The 22,817-nt window shown below is 39.8% G+C and overlaps 1 protein-coding gene across 1 annotated transcript in view; it reads right to left on the reverse strand.

Moving 5' to 3' along the window:
• The window catches only part of PDXK (pyridoxal kinase), a 46,445-nt gene that overhangs the window by 10,656 nt on the left and 12,972 nt on the right, over positions 1–22,817 (reverse strand). The window contains exons 2-8 of the mRNA XM_059840035.1: positions 16,420–16,474; positions 9,978–10,082; positions 6,869–6,952; positions 5,136–5,182; positions 4,261–4,346; positions 3,389–3,434; positions 869–980 (exon numbers count right to left, since the gene is read on the reverse strand). Coding sequence (XP_059696018.1) covers positions 869–980; positions 3,389–3,434; positions 4,261–4,346; positions 5,136–5,182; positions 6,869–6,952; positions 9,978–10,082; positions 16,420–16,474 — 535 coding nt within the window. The remainder of the gene's footprint in view (positions 1–868; positions 981–3,388; positions 3,435–4,260; positions 4,347–5,135; positions 5,183–6,868; positions 6,953–9,977; positions 10,083–16,419; positions 16,475–22,817) is intronic.

The following is a 22,817-nucleotide window of genomic DNA, read 5'->3' on the forward strand; positions in this document are numbered from 1 at the left end:
AAAGAAATATTTTTTTAAATCATCATCAGATTTGAATTCCTTTGCTGTTTGGAACATAAAAGAGAATTGTAAACTTTGTACAAGCTCTTTTAAAAGGCACAGCTTTCCAAAACTTGGGCAGCTTGGGACAGCATTTACAACTTCTATACTGTACATACTTCATTTAAGAAGGAGGAGGGAGCTACCACCTTCATTTTTCATCCCTCACAACTGTGCCCTTCTCAGGTGGAAACATTGTGTGAACACACAGTGAATCCTGGTGACAGCACAGAAGGGGACAGAGAGAAGAAGCAGGAGGGTATTTTATAACCTGTCAAGGGAGGAACAATCTGCTAACAGGAAGGACAGAGTGACTTTTCAGAAAAGCATTCAAACATGCCAAATTCCTGTTTTACATCCTTACTACTGTAAGAGTCCCAAAAAAACTTGCCTGGGACATCCTCCTCCTCTGCCCAGGAGCTGCATGAAGCTCAGGCCTGGGCACCTGAGCTATGGTGCAGATATTCCTGTGTACAGCCCTGCTGTCCTGAGATAGTTATTGAATTTTCCAGATTCATCTCAGACCAGGCTTGCCTCCCTAACTCTGGACTGTCTCTGGGACCTGTCTGCCACCACCCCCTGTCCTGCTGACCTTATTCAGGTCCCATGGGTGGGGACAGAGTCCTGCCAGGGCTATGCTCACACTCAGCTCATGGAGCAACCCCAGTCTCACCATTCCTGATATTTATCACTGCAGGACAAGGGGCTCACTTAGGAATCTGTGTTCCTTGCATGCAGATGGGCCTGATGGAACTCCTTCTTCAAGGAGTAATGGCAAGCACAGACAGGTCAGAAGAGAGCACAGGTAAGCAAGGAGCTCTTCACTCACTTTTTCTGTGGCTTCCCAGAGCAATCAGGTAGTCATTTCCTAGAGGTGCCTGTAGATCTGAGCTTGTGATCACCACAGTCTCTGGTCCCATGGCATGGAGCATATCCATTACCTTTCAATGTGCAAAAGGGCAGAAATCAGTGACTGCAATATGTGTGGATTAAACTTTCATTCATGGTTCTGAGGATTTTTAACAAACACCTTATTTTGGCATCTTTTGTAAAGAGGAAAAAAAAACCAGTCTCTATTCAAATAATCCACTTGAATTAGGGGAATCAAAACATCCACATTTAAATGTACACACTTGTTAAAATATACAAGCATTTCTGTTTGTGTTATCTTTGGATGCTGCTCTGGAAAAATACTCTGTTTCAGCTGTGATCAGAATTTTTGCCTGCATCATGTTTTCAGAACATATTATCAAAAGAATAAGAGAATAAATATACAGACACTAGCACCTCATCTGGCATCTTTAAGCATTTTCTAGAAAGCCAGCAACTCCAGGTCATGAAATCTTATTTAGCTACTACTTTTAGAGTTACCAAAAATTAAAAAAGCTAAATCAGAGGCAGAAGTGTGTCTATCTCAATATTCTTTTCTCATTCTGTTTCAACCCCCAAACTACAGCTGTAAATTATATACCTTTGCAGATGTATTTCCACTCTGTGTGTTCCTCACTTAAACTCATTAAAATTCTATTCCTGACATCACAATTGGCTGTTAAAGACAGAAGTGATTTTGATTTCACAGAAAAAAGAATGACTTTAATAATGACTTTAGTATAAAACATGGATAAAATATTAATTCTCCCAGAAGAGTTTAACTGAAAACCCTCTCAGGCTAGCAATGACTCATGAGCAGCTGAATGATAAGGATTTATTTCTGCTAATTTTTAATACTTTATTGCTTTTCTTTCTTGTCTAAGCCTCCAAGTTTCTTCAGTTGTCAGACCTCTTTGCACAGACATCAGTGGGGTTTTGGAGAAGCAGTAAATCCACCAGCACACACTGACACAATCAGTCTGTGCAGAAATATGAAACTAAATTTCATTTCACAGTCACAATTCACCAGGACCCTAATCTCCACTGTCTCTAGTTGAAGGACTTAGTCCTTTCTACATTAATACTACATCATACTTCATTTTATGTTAGAAGACACTACTGTCATCACAGGTCTTGTTAAGGAAAGGAAAGCAAGCATGAAATCAATGCCAGAATTCCTACCACCTTTAAAAGGGACAGATTCCAGCAGAGATTATTACTCAGACCCACATATGACATGCAGCTGGAAACAGACAGATTAAAGTATAATATCCTGCAAAGAACTTCTTTAAAAATATTTCATTTCTAAGTATAATTCCACCTCTTTGGGAGAGATTTTTTTAAAGCCCATCACAAATCAGAGCTATGGCATTAATCAGTCAGAAGACTAATTGGCAGAAGTGTTTAGCACCTGCAACTCAGGTTTGCAGCTGAAAAATGCAAATTTAAAACTAATGGCTGCTCAGCTAATTATGTTCTTCTCAAAACTGGTTCCACTGGTGAGGATGAGAACAGAAGAAGTGAGTTGCAGGTTGTGATACTGGCATGAAGCACAGCTCATCTTCCTCACCCAGCACAGTGGGGTAATGCGGAACTGGGGGAGTGGAAATTCAAAGAGATGAGATCTCTGTAGCTGCTTCCTGCTGTGAAGGGATGGTGACCAACCCATGTTGTTTGACGTTGCTACAGCAGAAAAACAACAAACATTTGGGCTGACAGACCCCCAGCTACTCTCCAGGGTGCCACTGCAGCTGCTGCTTGTTTAAAGATTTTGTGTTCTTTTGAAGTTCAAAGCCAAACTGAAGGGAATTACATCAGTCCATTCTGAAAGCACTTGAGTAGCCAACAAAACAAAGAGCTCAGCCCTTCTCAAGACATCAATAAAATGTATTTCTATTTTGTCCTTCACCACCAAGCCCTACAGGTTTTTATTTTCTTCACTTTGTGTGAAAGGGCAAATCATTACACCTCCATGCAATGTATTTGCAGGCCATCTATCAGCTCTGTATGGCAATGACAGCAGCTGTCAATGCTGTGGATTTATCTGGGAGAAGGAGGAAAAGCTGTCCTCACACTCAGCATTGCAGAATGTGAACAGCAGAGCCCCAGACAGGTTCCTAATGCCTGGGGCTCCCCTGGGGTTTTCACCCCAACCAAATAATACCCACAGAGCTGGCAGTGTCTGGGTATTTGCCACTTGTGCTGCTGCCACTCCTCCTTCTCTGCAGAAAGCAAGTTCAGAGAGATGTACTCACTACCACTGTGATCCCTTCGTCTGGATTACAGAAACTTTTGGGAAGCTTCTTTGGAATTCTGACACTAAAACAGGACATCTTTTGTGCCTCAAGTGTACAAGCTTTAATGACAAACACATGGCAAGGACAGAGGCCAAAGTGACTCCAAGGTTGAAGGCAAAGTGCAGCACTGCAGGCAGGAATGCAGAGAGAGATGTCACACCCCCCACCCTCTGCCCACTTACCTCCAGTGCATCTTTTTCTGTGTAAATCTTCCTGCCTGTGAGTAACCTGAGAATGAAACAGAAACCTTAAAAGAGCAGCAATTCTCCAGGCAGTGACTGTTTGCTCTTTCAGAGGAGGAAAGCTGGGACTGCACCAAACAGACCAAACCCATCTGTAGCTCCACGGTCTGCTGGACCAGACCTCAGTGTTTGAGGGCTACGTGCACAGACACACAGTGCACTCACAGCAGTGCTACCCTGCCTCTCCAGAGATCCCTGCAGCACAAAAATTCCCTCACAACTGTTTTCTCTCCCTCTCCCATGTAGCTGCTCCCTCCCCTTGAGGGCACAGCCTGTGCTGCACTACCAGAGATTTTCTTCTGACCAAAGAGTCACAGCTGTGTAGACAGGACAGGAGGAGACATTTAAATTCTTAGCTCCCCTGAGATGTTGCCATGGTGGTAATTCTGAATTTATCTTTTTTTTTGGGCGGTAGGGGAGTGGGGAGGGAATTTGAACCAAACTATTTCAGTTCTGATATTCTGGCACATAATAAAAATGTTCACAGTAATGGGTAAGGATGGGGAAGGTACTTTTTTAACCTGTCCTAGAAAGAGGCCTCTGGTGATAAGAAGAAATAATCATGAAAATGAGACACTGAAGAAAACAAGAAGAATCTTTTCCTCACATAACTCCTGGATTTTTTTTATTGTTTTCAACAAGCAGTAATTGAGGTAATCTGAAAAACACCACTTAAAACTAACAGCTAAAACTCAAAACCCAACACATACATACATAAGGCACTAAATTGAGACAAATAAAATTAAGGGGTATCAGTGTTCCCTGCTTTTTTCCATAAGTTTATTTGGCTAGAAAAGGAAATAATCACTTACTCAGCTTCAAACTGGTTAGGAGTGATTATATCAGCAACAGGTACAACTTTATCCCTGTAGACTGGCAGGAGATCCTTGGGCACATACTGGGGAGAAAAAAACAGTGTCAGAAGCTGTCAGCAGTGTCTGAGATGTGGCACTGCAGCTCTCCTTCCCTCAACCACCACTCCTGCTGCCCCTGAGCAACCTGACAGCTCCAAGCTCTGCAACTGCAGTGGCAGAGCTTCCTCCAGCTGGGGACACTGTCACCAACAGCCCTTTCTTCCCTGGAGGTGATGGGAAGCACCATTTTTAAGCAGATGGACCTAAACTGGCAGCATTAAAGGGAAATGATGCCTGGGTGAGGAACTTTCAAGTTCTCTCTCACCAAGGTGACTCAGCAGCATTAGGAAGCAGTGTCCCAGCTCACTCATGTGCTTACCTCCAAAGCAAACTGCTTTGTTCAAAAAGTTTTGATTAAAAATGAATGGGTTTTTTTCATCAGTGTGCAGCCTGGTAGTTCCAGGGCTGTGTCAATTCCCAGGATGACTGACAATGGCAGCCAGGCTACCAGCCAGCATACAGCTCTGGAGAGATGATGAGAGAACTCCAGAGGGACAGGGATGGGGAGCAGAGGGATATTTTCCTGTGGACAGGGTCTGTTGTCTCAGGAAAGAGCCAGAAATAATCCCAGGGCTGGGCAGCTGTCATTCTTTCCAGATACCAATCTCATTCAAAACCAAAAAATTTAAGTACAAACTTACTTGATGCTGGGATCCAAAGCCACACTTAGGTAAAGCACTTTTTTTGTTGTTGTTTAAAAAATAATATATCTTTATACATCTTTGTATCACAAACATTCACTGCACAGAGAATCCAAGCAGAGGAGTACTCACCATAGAGCCTTCTCCATTCCACTTGTCACCCATCACTGGATCACACACTGGAAAAAAAATTTAGGTTTAGAAATAGGGTACAGTAATAAAGACCCTGGTGGGAGGGAGAAATTTTAGGTAACAGTGGTGGCTACAGAACAGCATTGAGCACCTCAAAGCTTACACACTCTCACAGCTCTTGTAGCATGCTGAAATTTGTATCTGGTGGCTGCCAATTTTGAAAGAGTAGGTCATGTGCCTTAAAAAGTTGTCTGGAATGGTTGTATGGAGGGGAGAAACATGGGAGAAGCTAACAGCTCTGAAAAGAGTCCTATTTTTACTTTAGTGTGAAAAAATATATTCCAAATGCACACACCAAAACACTGTGTGTGCATTAAATAAAGTATTATAATGAAACAATAAGACAATTCATGCCAAAGTACTTGGTGTAATGATATTAACACATGTTTGGCACAGGTTCTGGATCACCAGCAGTACTAACAACACATTCCAAGAGTCCTCAGTGAGGATGGAAACAGCCTAGCACTGCACTTCAAAACGGAACACTGTTCATTGTATTAAAAGATCTTTAAGCAAGATCAAAAAGAAGCACAAACCCAAAGATATCAAAAAAATGTCAGTATTTCAGGAAGTTTCTATGAGTAAAAAGAGGGCAATTTGTTTTATATTTTTAAAATATTTTCTTTATGTTATAATCTATTTATTAAGCATACAGGATCTTAGAAGCCTCGTTGTGATCTCACACCTGACCACCTCCTTCCTGCTCTGCACAGTGAGATGTCTCTTTCTGTTCATATTCCAAAAGACTCTTTAGCTTTCACACAAGGCTATGAAGAATTTGACAATCCAATAGTGTAAATAAAGGCTAAAAAGCAACAAAACCCAGACAAGATTTCTCTGCTATATTTTGCTAATTAAGACCCATGTTTTGTTAATTTTAAGTCAGGTATCACTGCTCAGTACAGTACCCTGCAAATCCTGCCAATCATTCTAGATGTTTCCTGGCCATACTGTTTACTGAGCCTGAAGATGACAGCTCAAACCATCATTCCCAGCTTTTTATCCCACTAAATCCTCACTGACTTTGCCCTGTCAGCTGAAATTCAAGCCTGGTTATGTTCAAAATTCCCAAAACACTCAGGAGAGGAGGGAAAGGAAGAGAAGAAATCTTTTCTCCCAGGTTGAAGCCTGATGTGACATATTAGTGACAACAGCTGCTGGAGCCTCCTGCTCCTTGCATAGTCCTAGGGAATATTAGAAAGCAGCAGAGCTAAAAAAGCCCTGGAGTTCAAGGTGAATCATGAAACTTATGAGGCAAAGCAGGACATTTCTGGGATGTGACATGGAGTCATGGCAGGGTGACATGGGAGAGCCTGTCCTGCACTGCCTGACTTGGGAATCAAGGAGAGGCTTCATCTGCCAGCACACACAGCCTCTGAACTAGCAGCAGCAGCAGCAGCTGGCTGGGAATTTTATTTTTTCCTGGATACAGATAACCAGTCCTCAAGGCACACTCTCCTTTGGATAGCATGATGCAAGAACCACACTGAAAGGTAGAAAATAGAGAGATCAAAACCCAACTCCCTGACCACCTAAAGCTGAAATGAAACATCAGCTGGCTCCAGACAGACCAGAAGTGTTGTGTAACATCAGAACAGTGTTTCCATCCTAAAATGTGAAAATGATGAGCATCCTCCTGAGGGAGCAGGAGGGATTATAATGCACATCCTTACCATACACGAGGTTAGAATTCTGTTGCTTCAACTCCTGGACAATATCCACCACCATTGCAAGAAATGATGTGTCTCTTGTATACCCTTTCAGGGAAAAAAAACCAAAAAGACACCTTTGAAGTCCAATTTCATGAACACTTTTGCTGTTTTTAGTTTTAGATAGGAATCCTGCATACATCTCATTCTTTGGATAAATGCATTTTTAGAACAAAGGCATTTCAGTAGTTGACTCAGAAATAACAGGTTGGAATACAAATTCAGACAGTGCTTGGACAACTACAAGTATAACCTTAAAAATCCATTTACTAAGAATTTTATATAGGAAAGGCTCATATAACTTCAAAATGCTTGGACACATATGAACAAAGGTCAGGCTAGAAGGAAAGAGCATTCCCTTTAATAAAACCAATTATTTGATCAGTATTATTTTTCATGCAGTAAACAGAAATTTTTAAAATTTCCATATACTTTTCTTATACTCTGTCTTGAGGCATTTTTTTATTATTAATAGTGTTCATGCTGATAGAGTGCAACACAATAATGCAATAGAGATTTAACCTTGATAATTTTAGAGCAATCTCCAAAATACCAATGAGGTTCCTATTTTTCAGGCTTAGCAGTGAAATAAGCTGGAAATAAGTTTTACTGTATTTCATGTCCCCAGGCACAATGCTAGCACCACAATATTCTTATTTAATCACTAGTTTTTAAATTTTATAGATGTTCCTTATTTTATATATCTATGTATTAACTTTATTAACAACATTTATGAGTTATCAATTTGATTTTAATTCATTGTTGTTCATTTTTTGGGGATGGTGCTGGGCAGGGCCAGGAGCTGGACTCAGTATTTGTGGGTCCCTTCCAACTCAGCATATTTTGTGAGTCTCTGATTTAATACTGTTATTTTTAGCCAGGTAGCATATTTCAAATGTCCTTGGAAATGTCCACTCTAATAAAATATTTTAAAGTACATGTAAAAAGTAGATTTTGGAGATTTTTTTTTACACTTGAAAAATTGATCAGTTCTTAGGTGCCACAGAGAAATGGAAAAGATTCTTTGCCAAAATGCTGGATTTCATCCATGAAATGCTGATAATCAGTCAAAAGAGTCAAGAAAAGATTTTTTTAAAATGACCAGTGATGGCAGACTGGCTGGAAAATAATAATTAGTTTAATAACAATAATAATAATAATGCTGAGTAAATAATAATACTGAAAATAATATTGTACATCACTGACAGAGGTGTCTAAAACAGTTACACTGAACTGCAATTTATCTCTTACCTTGAGTGTCTTCCTGTAAATGAAATAAATACAAGAAGACCTACAAATAGCTAACAGTCACAACAAATCCATGGAGTGTTACTTTGTATAATGGGGCCTAAAGAAAATAATTTTAATCTCAGCTGAGATATCTAAAATCATCAGACAATTAACAGTCAAACCCCACCTGCTGATAAATTGCTTTTCAGTGTTTAAATAATCATATCCAGCTTGTTTGAGGTACAAAGTAGTTGTGCACTAGAGTGAATGTCTGTTTGAAAAGAAAAATCTGACTTTTGGCCCTGAATGGAAAAAAAAAAAGAGTTTTAAGTTCAGCCACAGTGCAGCTGAAGACTAAAACACAAAAAGTGTTACTAGATGTTCAGAAATTACTGCTCTTTCTACCCATGCCTTCTTTTTGTTCATACTGAAAATGGCTGCAGCAAATGATATTTTAAAACAAACTTGAACAACACACAAAAAATCCTATTTTAAAGACTTTTATTAATAAATAATCCCTTTTTCTCCCAAATTCCTTTTTGCTGAAGATTTTAATTTTCCTTCTATCATTTTTAATCTCTTATATCCATTTTGCCAGTCATAAGAAAGGAGTAGAGGTCTTTTCCAAGAGCTGGAAGTGAAATAAAAAAGGAACATTTCTGCTAAAAGAATACTCAAATATTATTTATAAATTCTGCACACTAACATCTCCTGAAAATTCCTACAATACAGTGTACTTTTCCTGGAAAACGTCCTCTGGGTGAGTTCCTTCCAGGACAGAAAAGGTGTTTATTTCTCAAAAACAAACAACACATTTATGCTAAAATTAATTTCTTAACCTTAGTTCAAGCTATTTGCTATTCAGTCTCCCTTATTTTGGAGATATTCCTTGAAAAAACCCTGACAATAACTCTTTGGAAATGCCACACCCTTTAAGCCAGAACAACTGCTTTGGAGTTGTAACCCATGCACTTAAAATTTCCAGTTTTCCCTGAGTATAAAGAACATTCCTACATGTGGAAGCCATGAAATCAATCAAATCTGGTGATGTATTTCTGCTTACCTTTAAAAAGTCCCTGTTCACTGCTGTAAGAAATTGATAGTGCTATGCAAACCAGATGCACAGCTCTTACTGAGGTGAAATCTGATCAGTAACCTACTTTTGAGTAGCAGGAACTGGGTGAAAAGAAATTTTTATTAAAAACTTCTTGTAGAATTTCTCCTTTCTATGAAGTGTTCTACAAGAAGTTCTCTTTGCTTGTATTTATAAACACTTAGTGCAAGCAGAGGAAAATACTGGAAAACTGTATTCCCTCAGATGACCTACACAGTAACAAGAGCAAAAAATCAAGATATATGACAGTCAAAACCAAGACCCAACTCTACTCATACTTTGCTCACTGTCCAAAGCAGTAAGCCTTAAAGATCAAGTAAAAAAATCAAGGACAGAAAAATAGTCAAGACAACTGTTTATAAAATCACACTGCAGCACCACAGAGTGCTAATACTGCAGATTTAGGAGAAAGGGTTAAACTCATGTCTTCCTAATAAATTTAAAAATAATACTCAGACATTCCTGATCCATTGTTCCAGTGGAGGCACTCCCAAAATATGAAGTGAGCCTGTACATGCCTGGCCTGTACAAGTCTGGAAATGATACCAGGGGATCAATTTACCAACCCAGTTACAACCTCCCAGCTGGAGAACTCTGCACGAGCCAGTTCAGACTACAATATACAGCTGAAATTTTAATTGCCTGGCTTGCAACAAGGAGGGATATGTTTTCCATTTCTTCAGCCCTGTTTCCATCTGCTGGGAGCTGCAGGGAACAAGCTCTTCTTACCTGTGAGCACATAATCGTACCGGTTGACCTTGTTCAGCTTCAGCCCTTCGTAAAGTTCATGCAGCTCATCTGAATTCAACACCTGACCCTTCCAGTGGGCATAGCCTGCAAAGCAAACACCAGGGCATCTCTCAAGAGATGGATCTTCTGTTTCAGATCACACAGATGACACACATGGAGGGACCACGTCCAGGACCAGCACAGGAAGCATTTTCACCACCCCTCCTGTGAAATGCTGGTGCTGAATGAAAGCTGCTGTCAGCAGAACAGGTTGTGTGCTCAACTTCTCCTTAGCACCTCTGCCTCCCAAAGGAACTGGAGTGACTACACTGCAGTCTGAGAGTGTCTATTTAACAGCAAATCAAGCTGAGCACACACAGGCTCCTGAAAGGTTTCCCATGGAGCTCCTGCAACTCATCCCTTTCCTGTCTGGAGGAGGAAAAACATATGTTTAAGATTTCACTGGAGGAGGGTGTCAGTATCATCTATTTTTGTTATCTTATACTATATATATATATAAAAAAAGGAAATATTGACAGTTAGATGACAATCTTAACAGGCTTATAGATCTGTCTGGACAGAGGCCTGCAGCCCTCAGATAAAGCATCCAGTGGGATCTGCATGTCACAAACAGTGACCACAGCAGAACACTGCCATGGATGGTCTTTAAATGTAGAGTGCCACCTGACAGGCTTTCTTCTGAAAATAGCACAGCTTCAGGGCTGAGGATCCTGGAGGAGGAGAGGAGTAGCAGAAAGACACTACAAACAGATAAATAATATCCATATACTCCATATATCCTTGAATGATCTCTAAGAATTACAAGCAAATATGATCAGCAGAGAGAAGCTGAGAGGTTACTTGGGATAAACTCAAGTGATTTCAGCAAACAGTGGACCAAGGTCCATGGCAGCCAAGAAAAATAAAAAATATCTTCCTTAACAGAATCTAAACATTTGTTGAAAAACGTAAATGCACCTTGCACCTTGTCATCAAAGCCTGCCCATCTAGGTGGCACCAAACACCCCTCTGTATGTAAAAATGGGGCTTCCTCCAGGATATTGGATGAGGCATCCACAATTTAACTCTTTCAATCTCCATAAATTCAGAGTTTGTTAAAAAGCTTTTATTTTTATTAACTGGAACTAGGAAAAGCAGAAGCTTAAGTGAGGTATCCTCTCCCATACCTCCCCTGTGTAAAGACAATGTTATTTTGTTTGTTTTAACTTCTGCTCTTGCAGTTAAAAAAATTCTGTGATGAAAACTGTTGGCTTTGATTATCACTCTAAACTGACTTATTAGAGTGACTGCCAAAAGGTGTCTGGAGCCTGGGATAAGCACATTTTTCAGATTTCCTTCTTGTGAATGCAAACAGACCCACGGTATGGTGAGCAGATGGATCATTTTGCTCTCCTCAGCTCACAAAGGCCAAGCCTCTAAAACACAACTTGCTGCCAGCTGGCTGGGGGCCTGACTCACATCAGCCACCCAGGAAAATGCTGCTCACAAAGTCCCTGTGAAGAAAGGGACAAAGTAAGGGATTTCTGTTCTGAAGAACCCCTGAGTGCATGTAAATCCAGAGTTTGGTTTATTTACCACAGATGTAGGTATTTGTTGTGTCACATCTGCAGCATCCCACAGAAATAATCTGTCCTCTCCTCTCCCCCAGCCTCTGTAGCACTGAAAATCCAGTAAAGGGACACAACAGAGTCCTTCCATTGGGGCCACCAAGGAAACTGGGGGCACTTTTCACCCAGAATCAAAGCAAAAAATGCTAACATTTATCTTACATATTGCCATAAAAATAACTATGACAGATTGCCCAGGCAACCTGGATACTTTCAGGAGCCATTCCTACAAAGACCCTGTAAATTCACTACTTAACTAAAAGTTCACCTTCCCATGTCAAGCTGTCTTAAATGGTCAGTGCACAGGGTTCATGTTACACTGATCCTCCACTGAGGGAGAGAAATAAATACAAAAACTCAACTTTAGGCAGCAGCCCAGCTTACCTCTGGAGCTGATGCCACCCACATGGGGCAGGGACATTGTCTGAGCTCTGCAGCAATGACTTCCACAGGTAACTTGAGGATCCTTTTAATTATCTGGTAATGTGTAACACAACCTGAAGTCTAACTACACAAGAGCCAGAGTTAAAAACAAAGCCCTAGGGAAGCTCTCAGGGAAGCCCAGCTATTGAGACATTAAAAATAAAAGGGAATGCCTTCACTGGAGCTGCAGAGAACTGTGATGTCACTAGGAACTGAATTATGTTCACCAAACCAAATCAAAACTGGCAGCAAGATGAGAACCCCCCATGCCCTTTCCCCAGGGTAATTTCATGTAACAGGACAAACAGAAGGGGCAAATCCCATGACCCTGCATTTATCCCATTTTCCTGGCAGAATGTAACACCAAAAAGCAGAAAGACAGAGGAAAAAGCCAGTTACTCATGTTTAAAAAGGTTTTCATGGACTGGAGGATGGGGTCCCAGGAAGAGGGACTGTCTTGAAAAGGGAAGGGCAGAAAGGAAGAAAGCTGAGTCTTCCTTGGTTTGGGTACAAAACCACCAAACAATTCCCCTCAGTGCTGGTCTGAGAGAGCAGAGAGAACACTGCAAATCATGACACAGCTCTTCAAAACCCCACTTGGCTCAGACTGCCTTCATCTCCCACAACTGCAATAATTTTAAACACACAGATGAACATAAACACTTAAATAACCTTACACCCCTTCTGCCTGGGTTATTATCTTTTATTGCAATTACATGCTGTTTGCTTTTAGCAGATAAGGCAATGACAAACAAGTAAGATACAACACCTCATGTCACTAAAATGATGAACATATTCATCAGTCTCCAAGGAAATGTCCTCATTCATTCATATGAAAAATAAATAAAGTAACAAAAACCACAACCAAGAGAGACAGCTAATACTTCCCCCTAGATGAATTTACATACTTACCTTCCTCTGCCTTTTTTTTTTCCTTTGGAGTGTATTTATAATCCTCTTAATTACTTTCAAAAACAAGGATGAAAGAAAATTAAACTACCAGGCATATCAGAAGGGGAAAAAAAAAACAAACCCAACTGACCAACACAGCAACAGAAAAACAAGCTACCATTTTAGTATAGCAAAGCATGTAAGATTCCTTTGTTTTCCAACCCAGAACATTCTGTTCTGAGGTTTGAGTTCTTCCTGTGGTGCTCCCTGCAAAACTGTTCCAAGTGACTCCAGTAACAAAGAATTTCACATGGGTAAAAGGAAGAAAGTTGTAGTGTTTAAGGCTCATGATGGACAGGCAATCTGGGCCCAGCTGTGTCACAAAACTCACATTGCACACTCCAGCAGACAACCTGCTCTGAACACATGACTCATTTGTAACCACCAGGAGGCCTTCAAAAACACCAGAAATTAAGTACCAAATTCCCCACTGTATTTTTCATAGCTGGTCACAGAGTGGGAGTAAAATGTTACCAGTGTCAGGCACAAGTGGAGATCTTTTCTTTCTGCCCTGCACACACAGGGGTGAATGAATCACCTGGGCAGGCAGACTGGTCACAATCACATCAAGATATAACTGTAATTTCTCATGTGTTAGACCAACCAGCCAACCCAGCCACCTACTACACACCCACCAAGTGGAAGTCAAACGTGCTCAAGAATAAAAGGAAAAGTAACAAAAACACCCCAGGCTATTTGTTCCAGAGCTGTTTCAAAGGTAGGATTTGGATGGCAGAGTAGGCACATTATTGCTTAAAATGAACCTACCAATGAGAAACAGAACTGGAAGTCACTGAAGAATTAAAAAGGCACCCCAAAAAATATCAATTATACAATTAAAAATAAATCTAGCCTTTTATTTGTGCACATCATAGGAGGAGATGCTTCTGCAAAGAGTGCATTAATATAGCATAAAGAGCACAGTCTTAATAGGCTGCATGACAGCTTCTTTTATTCTCTATGTGCAGCATGATGCCACTCAAGTGTGAGTCACTCTAATCACTGAAGTTCCTCACGAAGCAACATGACAAACTCTTCTCCCAGGGGCACTGATTCAAAGCACATTTTCCAAATTTCAGAATTATCAGAGACTAAAGAAAGCTGCATTTTCTGAGCAGGAGTCAGCAGAAAGAGGCCTGTGGTATCTTACTGATTTGTAGACAGGGCAAAAAAAGAGCAATAATGATTCACCAAAGTCTGTTAGTCATAAATTCTCTCTGCATTTTATTTGCTGCTAATTCCAAATTTAAAAACAGGGGAAGAAGGAAAGAAAGCATACCATGTCCAAACCCCACACATTCTTCTACCTTTGCTCCTCTGGCATTCTTCCAGAAACTAAAGTTCACAGCCAGAGTTTGAAGGAGGAGTTTGTCATCCAGCTTTAATGATGATGACAGAAATGGTTCTTGTAAAATTTTGTTTTTATAGGAAAACCAATTCACCCATTCACCCTGCACACAATGCCTGTGTATTGCAGGACAGTGCCAAACACAAGCTCTGCTTCCCAAAACCATGAGGTTGTGTGGCAAACTTTGGGATTTTTTAACAGATTCAGTAAAAAAAAAAAAACTAACAAAAAACCCCCACCCAACAACAACAACAAAAAAAACCCAACCAAAAAACCCATAAACAAACAATAAACCACCCAAAAGACCAAAAAACCCCAAAAAAACAAAAAAAAAAACCCCAGAAAAACAAAACAAAAAAGTGACTCCTAAACATCAGGAGTAGTTCCAGTTTTTTAAAGACTTGTGATATTTGAGATATTTTTTGGGTTTTGGGTTTGGGATGCTCATTTTGGTCTTCATGTGGGAGGAGGAACCACAAATTTAATGTTCTTTCCACTGTCTGCCCAACCTTGAATGAAACACTGGTAACCTTTCCTTGGCTGTGATATCATTAAAAACAAATTTAAAATCTTTTTTGTTTTAAAAAACTGGTCACCCTACTGATAATGTAATTTCCCACCTTCAGACACATTCAGTTTATGGTCTATAAAACCTCAATTAAGCTCTTGCACTGCCCTATAAAGCTGATTTAATCTTGAAACAGAAAGCCAACAAACAACACGTGCTCATGCATTTCAAGCACTGAATAATTTACATGAAAAAATTGCTTAATTTCTGGAAGATTACAACAGTTTTACCCAGCTATTGAAACTAAACAACAGAAAATCCCAAACTCCAAAACTAAATAAATTCTTTAAATAAACAGAAGTCACACCTAAGTATCTTTGAAAAACACAGGAGGACCTTTGTACTGTGCCAAAGGGTACAAGCAAAATAAGATTTTTGCCTAAGCCAGGAAAGGCCTCATTCCCTTGTGTAATTATTACTTTTTTTGTGCCCTTCCTCCACAAGCAGAGGTAGCTTTAAAGCCAGCTTTGAAACATTAATTTTCTTCTTCCCAAGGTGAAACTAAATTCCCTCCATGACAGTCATCTTACAGCCTTTTGAAAGCTGCATGAACAGAGTCTGATCTCTGTTTCAAAATTAGCAGATTATTAATAGAGCTGCACCTGTAGAGATACTAAAAAGTACCTCAACTTTTGCCTTCTTTTTGATTTGTCAGAAACAACTTTTGCTCTTTTCCAAGATATTAAACCAGAATTTGCTCCCAGATGATTTTCTGAAGACACCTATAGATTTTCTCTATCTAGAGTAGCTCTCCTCTCAAACAACCTGCCACCACCAAGAGAGCACATGAGTCTCCAGGGATCCAAAAATAGCAAGTCACTTGGAGCTCCTTTATGGGTGAAAGGTATTGCTAAAATAAACATAAATTTCAGCTTTCTTTTAAAAAATCAAGTCCTCTGCACTGTGAGTATTAGGAAGTCTGAACATATTAGGTGAATGCATTACATTCAGACTTAGAGCTTAAATAAAAATACACCCAAAGGTATTAAGGCCTTTCTTCCCACCAAAATGGGATTTTGGGATACTTGATAGTAGCTGAATGGGCACATAGTGAGGAAACATTGCATCTACTCCTGCATTTTTCTGATGTTTGATTTGATAATGTGACTATGACTCTCATAGAGCCATAATTCACAGAAAACCATTTTGAAGACACACCTTTGTTCACATGCCTGGCTGTGTAAATGGCTGTATTTGTGTTATTTCACTATCTGACTCAATTCAATCACTGCCTAACAAAAGAAACTGACTCTCTGAAGGGCAGACATGGACATTACCACATCCATCCTACTCCAATATTCAGGCTTCTGAGAGACTTGAATCAAAACATGAAAATTACATTTCCATCCTATATTGTGAAATGTGAGTGAAAACATAAGACAGATGTCCTCTTTAACTGGTTTGTGGCTCCCAAAGACTCTTATGTCTCTACATAAGACCAATGTCCTCTCCAGTACAGTGGGATGAGATGAGCCCCATGCTGAGTGAGTTCAGGGACTGTGGAGTAGATCTGTAAAATTTTACCTGTGTGGTTTGAAAACTGGACAGAGTTCACCGTATCGACTTCAAATCCCAAAACCTGTAACAGAACACAGGAATATTTCTTTTACTAACACAACTTTGTTAATACATTACCCACATCACAAAACACAGGGAAGAACTCCTGGATCGCCACTGCATACTTAAAAATCTTGGGAGCTGAGTCAACAAACATGCAACACAAACAGCCCAGTGCTCTACTACAGCAACAAACAGGGAACAAAAGTGCCACTGGCAACAGCACCAGAAAAACACAGCTCAGGATGCTCAGGCTGGAGTTCATCTGGGGATAAGGCCAGACAGGCTGCTCCAGCAGCAAGCACTGAAACCTTGAAGAAAGCCTTGGCTGGCATTTCTTGGCAAGAAAAGAAGTACAAGGTACTAAATTAATGAACAATATGGAGGGATGATGCTGTTGGCATTCCAGAAAACCAATTTTTCTAAAAGGAGGACAGAGGGATCTTAAAAGGGATCAATACTACAAGCCATACTTGGATGTCACAACCAGTTCCTTTACAACTAAAAGAGAATAGAAAGAAGTCACAGAGAGTTAATTTGGGGTATGATTAGGCAATACAAACACAGAATAAAAAGAGCCTAAAGCATGCTCTGAAAGCCACCTGCTACATTGCATTACCAGCAATCTAAATACTGAAATACCCAATAATTTCCTAATGCAATCAACAAATATTCTTGTTGCCCAAAAATATATAAAAAATATGAAAATAAGAGCATCCAATCAGGAGAAAACCAATGAGCATTTTTAACCTGACAATACCTGTTTAATACAGACAGGCACTGCTAGTCAAGCCATTTTTAGACATTTTCATGTGTCACGCAAGGAATTCTAATGCAAAAGTGACATTAACAGTCTGACAGCCGAGTCTTTGTTTCCTCATCCAGCTTGCTCTGAGTAAGAAATCTCCTCAAAAGAAGTGCTGCTATGTATGGCTCAGTGAGTCACACTGGGAGATAACAGAATGATGCACCACTGTGCATGATCCTCTTTCAGGCAATTTGCTGGGAGGGAGGAGTGAGCAAACAAAGCTTTTCCAGTCACGTTTTCCAGCCAGACTCACGCCTCTCCCTTTTTGTCGTGAAGGAACTCCTTCACACAGATTAAAGCCCTTTTGGGTGCCTGGTGCCAGACATCAGACTTTCCCTGTGCCTGTATCTTCCCTGTGATAAGCCCTTCATTCCAATACCTGGCTACAAGATGAAGCTACGTGCTGTGACAGGTTGTTCCTTCTGCCTGCAGGTGCTACTCTTCTGTTGTTTCTCAGCTCACGTCCACACAGGATTTATTCTTTATAGAATAAATCTCTTATTTCAATAGTTAATAAAGGTTTCTGTTCCTTCCTCACCAGAAAGCAAAGTAATTTTGGATTAGTGGTACACAGAATGGTGGGTTACCTCAACCTGACCAGGTTGAAATTAAGCTCAGCACCTATGCTCCTCCCAGGTTTTTCTTTCACCTTGGTGGATTTTATTTTAAAGTCCCAGGAACTGAACAGTTGGGAACATGACAACACTGTTGTGACCTTAACCTTGATGTCTGGACATGCTTTTCAAGCAAACAAAAGGGAACATGGCCTCTAACCAGATTATCACCCCACAATCAATTCCCCTCCCTATAAAGAACAGACCTCAGTTGTTACTTCCTTAAAGTATTTTGGCAATAACTGTGAATTAATTCATTTTCTCTGCAGTATTCAGATCACATCTCTCCAAGTACTTAAACCCTAAGAGTACAGAACACACTTGCAGTGATTCACTGACTAATCAGGTTTTCACTCAGTGCTTTAGGGAAGGAGAGCAGGCACAACTGCTGCAGGCAGGGCAGTTCTACAACACTGGTCAGCATTGTCCCAGATGATGGCCACCAAAACGAGCTGTCCTTCTTTTGTGTCTTCCCCAGCACCACTCATCATCTGATTTCTCAGCCATGTTTTCCACAGGATTAGGGATTTTTGGTTTGTTTTGGCCAGTTAACCTGCTTCAACCTAAAGATGGAAAAGTACAAGGGAGGCCACGTCTCTTGGAAATAGACAGGTGCCAGGTTAGCTTGGCTGTACACTTCCTAAAACAGTAAATAAAATGCTGAAAAGCCACAGACAGTTCACATTCTGCAAGGGACCTTGATATTCTCATTTTTCTCATCAGTCCAAAACAGACTAAAAAAAACCTTTCAAGGTCTCAATAAAAGTCACTTACTGGTATTAGTCTACTCTGTCACAGCTTCCAGTTTCCTCTGAAGTTTTGTTTTTAATAAACATGTGTGTCTGAAATCTAACATATCTAATTTTGAAACCTGATTCAAACCTTAAAATAACTCACAGTTACTCCAAAGCATTTCCTTTTACAAAGGTGCTTACAAAGGCCTAGGCTTAGCATGAGCAGTAGAATAATCAAAAAGAATGTTGAAGCCGTGTTAAGCCAAGTTGTGTTTGCTTTCAAGGCAAACTGCATTTAAAAGTCCTACAGAATTTAGTCACCAGAAGACAACCTGAAAACAGGATTGAGGTGATAAAAGCAGCTTTTCACAGCAATCACCTCTTCTAGGACTAGAGAAAAAACAGTGTCTTTATTTTGGTTTGCATAATTCATTTTAACAACTTCATAATTTCTAGTGGATAAGGAAGTGTAGTTTTCTTCCTCCAACCAACAGTTAAAAACCAATGCTAGTGACTGTCATCCTTCACACCTAAAGGACATCAGAGACAGTTTCTGATGCACTGACTGATGGACACCTTCCTTGCTTACAAAGGGAATTTTGTTCCAAAGATGTCATGTTAATCCTTTTTAATACATACTCACACTTTTAATTCCTTGGGCAAATCTAACTAAAAGCACTGTTTTTGAGGGGTTTTTTAATTAATTAGGAATTTCTGCTCAAACCAGACGTTTAATAAATATTAAGTGAAAGTAAACTAATTAGAAATACATTGTGGTTTTATGTACAGAACTTGAAAACTGTGATCAGAGCAAATTAATTGAATGAGACAAATTTTACTTAAAAAAAGAGTCAATCTTTCATGTTTGCACACAAAAGTAGCAACTGTGACCTGAAATATGTATTTAGTAGGATATAACCATTTTCCTACTGTAATAAACCAGTAAGAAATAACCTTTTATGCAGATAATCACCAGAAAGTAAAAATTCAAAACAGAACTAAACTCAATATATAAAATTTCTTGCTTCTGTACACACACGTGTTCCTTGCACCTCTGTGTAAATAAACTGAAGGACTCACCCCACTTGGAGTTTGCCTGTGGCAGAACAAGTCCTGTTTGATCAGCATCAGGACCAATGAAATGCACTATTAATGATTACAATGAAATGCACTTTTAATGTTTGATTTTTGCTTCTCTGCACTATATTTAGCCCATACCTGTGCCTCCCTCCGTGCTCCTTACAGCAAGGGTCCCGTGGTGATATTGCTGGCTCTGGTTTGAGGAATGAGGTGACATCAGACACTCTGCAAGTGTCCAAGGGCTCCAGCTGCCAGGGACACACATCCCCTGACCTGGATGATCTGCTCTCCTACAGGCTGTCCAGGAGAGGACAATTCCAAATTTCCACACTCTGCTGTCACCCTGTGTAAGTATCACTTACTCACAGAACAGGAAACCTTGGGCAAATCTAAACCCAGAGCCAGTGTGGGTAAGGATGACAAGTGCTTTTCCAGGGAAAAAGATGGCTGAGTCCATCCTAAATCTCTCAGCTTGCAGTCTAAGCATATGTCAAATGTTGTTCTTCCTAAGAATCAAACCACAGTTGCCTGGATCACATCACACAGTGATTTTTGCAATTGAAATCTTAAAGGAAAATGGGCAAATTCAATGTATTTTTCAAGTATCTTCATATAAAAGAGACAGAACTGTTACACTTCTAAAATTAAATCACAAAACATTAAAACTGGAGGAGTTCTGTGCTTGGAAGGCTTGGCTGGCAGATCTGAGTGACACATTTCAGAAAAATATTTGTAAGACTAAATCCAAGTACACACACCAGAGCAGAACACATGAGAAGAAACAATCAGCACAAAGCACATTATACATGACATCAAATTCAGCTGAATTCTTCACCACAGGTAACTGAAGGGAAGGAACAAATCTCAACCAGTTCTCCCCCCAAGTGCTTTCCCAGCCTTGCAAAGACAAAGTGGGACCAGGGCAGGGCTGTGGTCTAGAGAACTACCCAAATGCACCTCTAAAACCAGCAAATACTCAAGGGAAAAATCAACAAACAAGAAAGGAAGAGACTACAAAATATTTGGACAACCTCTATAGGTGTTGGCTCTTTTGGAAAAGAGGATAGACAGCCTAGTTTTCCTAAAAGCACAGAAGTAATTTGAACTTACATCCAGCCATTATGCTCTAAATAAAAAGAAAAGAAATGGGTCTCCTTCAGGATTAAAATTTTAGAAGAGATACCAGTTGTTTCACTAGTAGAGCAACCTAAAGGCCCAGACAGACAGAAAATGTCTTGAATTGGGTAAATTACATAAACAGCTGGATCTCAGTTATGGTTCACTCTAATCATGCCACCCTTTGGACTTTGCCACTGTGCTAATTACAGCTCTGTTTAAAATTTACAGTCTCTCTTCCCATTCCTTCCAGAAAACATTTCAACCACATAAACACTAAAATGTGTCACTTCATCACCATGACAAACCATTGCCTAAGCCGTTAGAAATCAAATATTACAAACATACATTCCAGAGGAGAGCTTCAGTTGTTATGTAAAAGGGAGGCTGAAAACAAGAAGAAAACCATTTCACAGTATGGAAAATTGTGAGTGTAGCAACAGAGAAATGAGCAGGAAGATTTTGAAGCAAATGCAACATCTGAAATTCAGTTTTAATGATTGCCAACCTTTATGTTCCTATCTGTGTAATCTACATTATGTACCAATGGCCTGGAGACAAATAAAGGTATTCATTTCTATTTCCTAATCCTATTTGGGATCTGATTATTAACACCACTTGAGTCAGAAAACTGTTAACTCCAAAGATTAGCTCTGCCTCAGAGTAAATATTAATATAATTTCTCATTTAATAATTTTATTTACTCTGAGAAATGTGAAAAGCTGTTACTGAACTGCTTCTGGTTAAATTTGTATTGCAGCTTTACTATGCTCCTGCAGGGGAAAAAGGCATATTTCCAATGTCACACACTTTGAAGTACTCAGGAAATTCTCCTTTTTTCATTGTTTGCATTCATTTTGGGGAGGAAAAAAGTATTATTTTTTTTAAGAGAGAAATATCTTTTATCTCCTAAGTGTGTGAGAAAAACTGTCACTTGAATTACAGAAACATCTGAACTGAACTAAATTTTAGTGGTTTCCAGGGTACTAAACATTAAAAAAACACAACAAAAATATTTCCCAATTTCCAAAGCATTATATGTACATATTCAGAGAAAGGGGCCTTAGAGGGGGCTGAGATGCTCTGGGAGTTGCTGTCATTGGAGGTTTTCAAGACCCAAGGAGGATAAACCCCCTGAGCAGCCTGGGCTGAACTTAGGGCTGCCCAAGCTTTGAGCCAGAGACTCCTGAGGTCCCTTCCAGCCTGGGTCACTCCCTCATCAGCGACACAATTACCTACAAAAACCTCAGTTTTATCCATTGTAGAGCTCCATGTGTAAAATCACACAAAATACCACCAACTCCTCAACCTAAAGTTCTGGCTCTAAGGATAAAGCCCAGGGGTACTCTATGTTTACACTATTAACTATGCCAGCTTTGACAGTAAAAATAATACATCCTTTGCTGTTAAATGACCAGTGGACCAATTTAACTAGAATGCTTAGTTTGTACTTAATTTAAACTACCTTAGAGAACAATGACCTAGTTCTGCAAGAATGAAATTCAATTAAAACCACCTCTCTACTCTGCAACATGACTGCTATATATTGCCCTCTGAGGGCACTTGCTTTATGTCTCCAATGGTATTTTCAGGTTTGAAATTAAAACCATGAAGCAGTAATGCAGCTCAAGTCAGAGAAAAAATCTGGAGTGAGGAAAAGGCAGGGGGAAAAAAAACCAGAACAATGTAAGAAAATAAAAAAGCCCAAATTTGTTTAAAACTACCCTGTGTAGACCTTCATACATGTTCTTCCATAGCATTTATGTTCCTGATATGTGGTCAGAGTTTGCTATCTACATTTCATGGAATGGAATGAAGGCAAGACCTCATACATGTTCTTCCATAGCATTTATGTTCCTGATATGTGGTCACAGTTTGCTATCTACATTTCATGGAATGAAATGAAGGCAAGACCTGCATCCAAAATCTTCAGGTCCATCAAAGTTCTTAATTTTGGAAAACGTTAGCTTTACCATACCAGAACACATCAAAACCCATTTTCTCAGATGAATC

Source organism: Haemorhous mexicanus, chromosome 2 (genome assembly GCF_027477595.1).
Source record: "Haemorhous mexicanus isolate bHaeMex1 chromosome 2, bHaeMex1.pri, whole genome shotgun sequence".
Lineage (NCBI taxonomy): Eukaryota > Metazoa > Chordata > Aves > Passeriformes > Fringillidae > Haemorhous > Haemorhous mexicanus.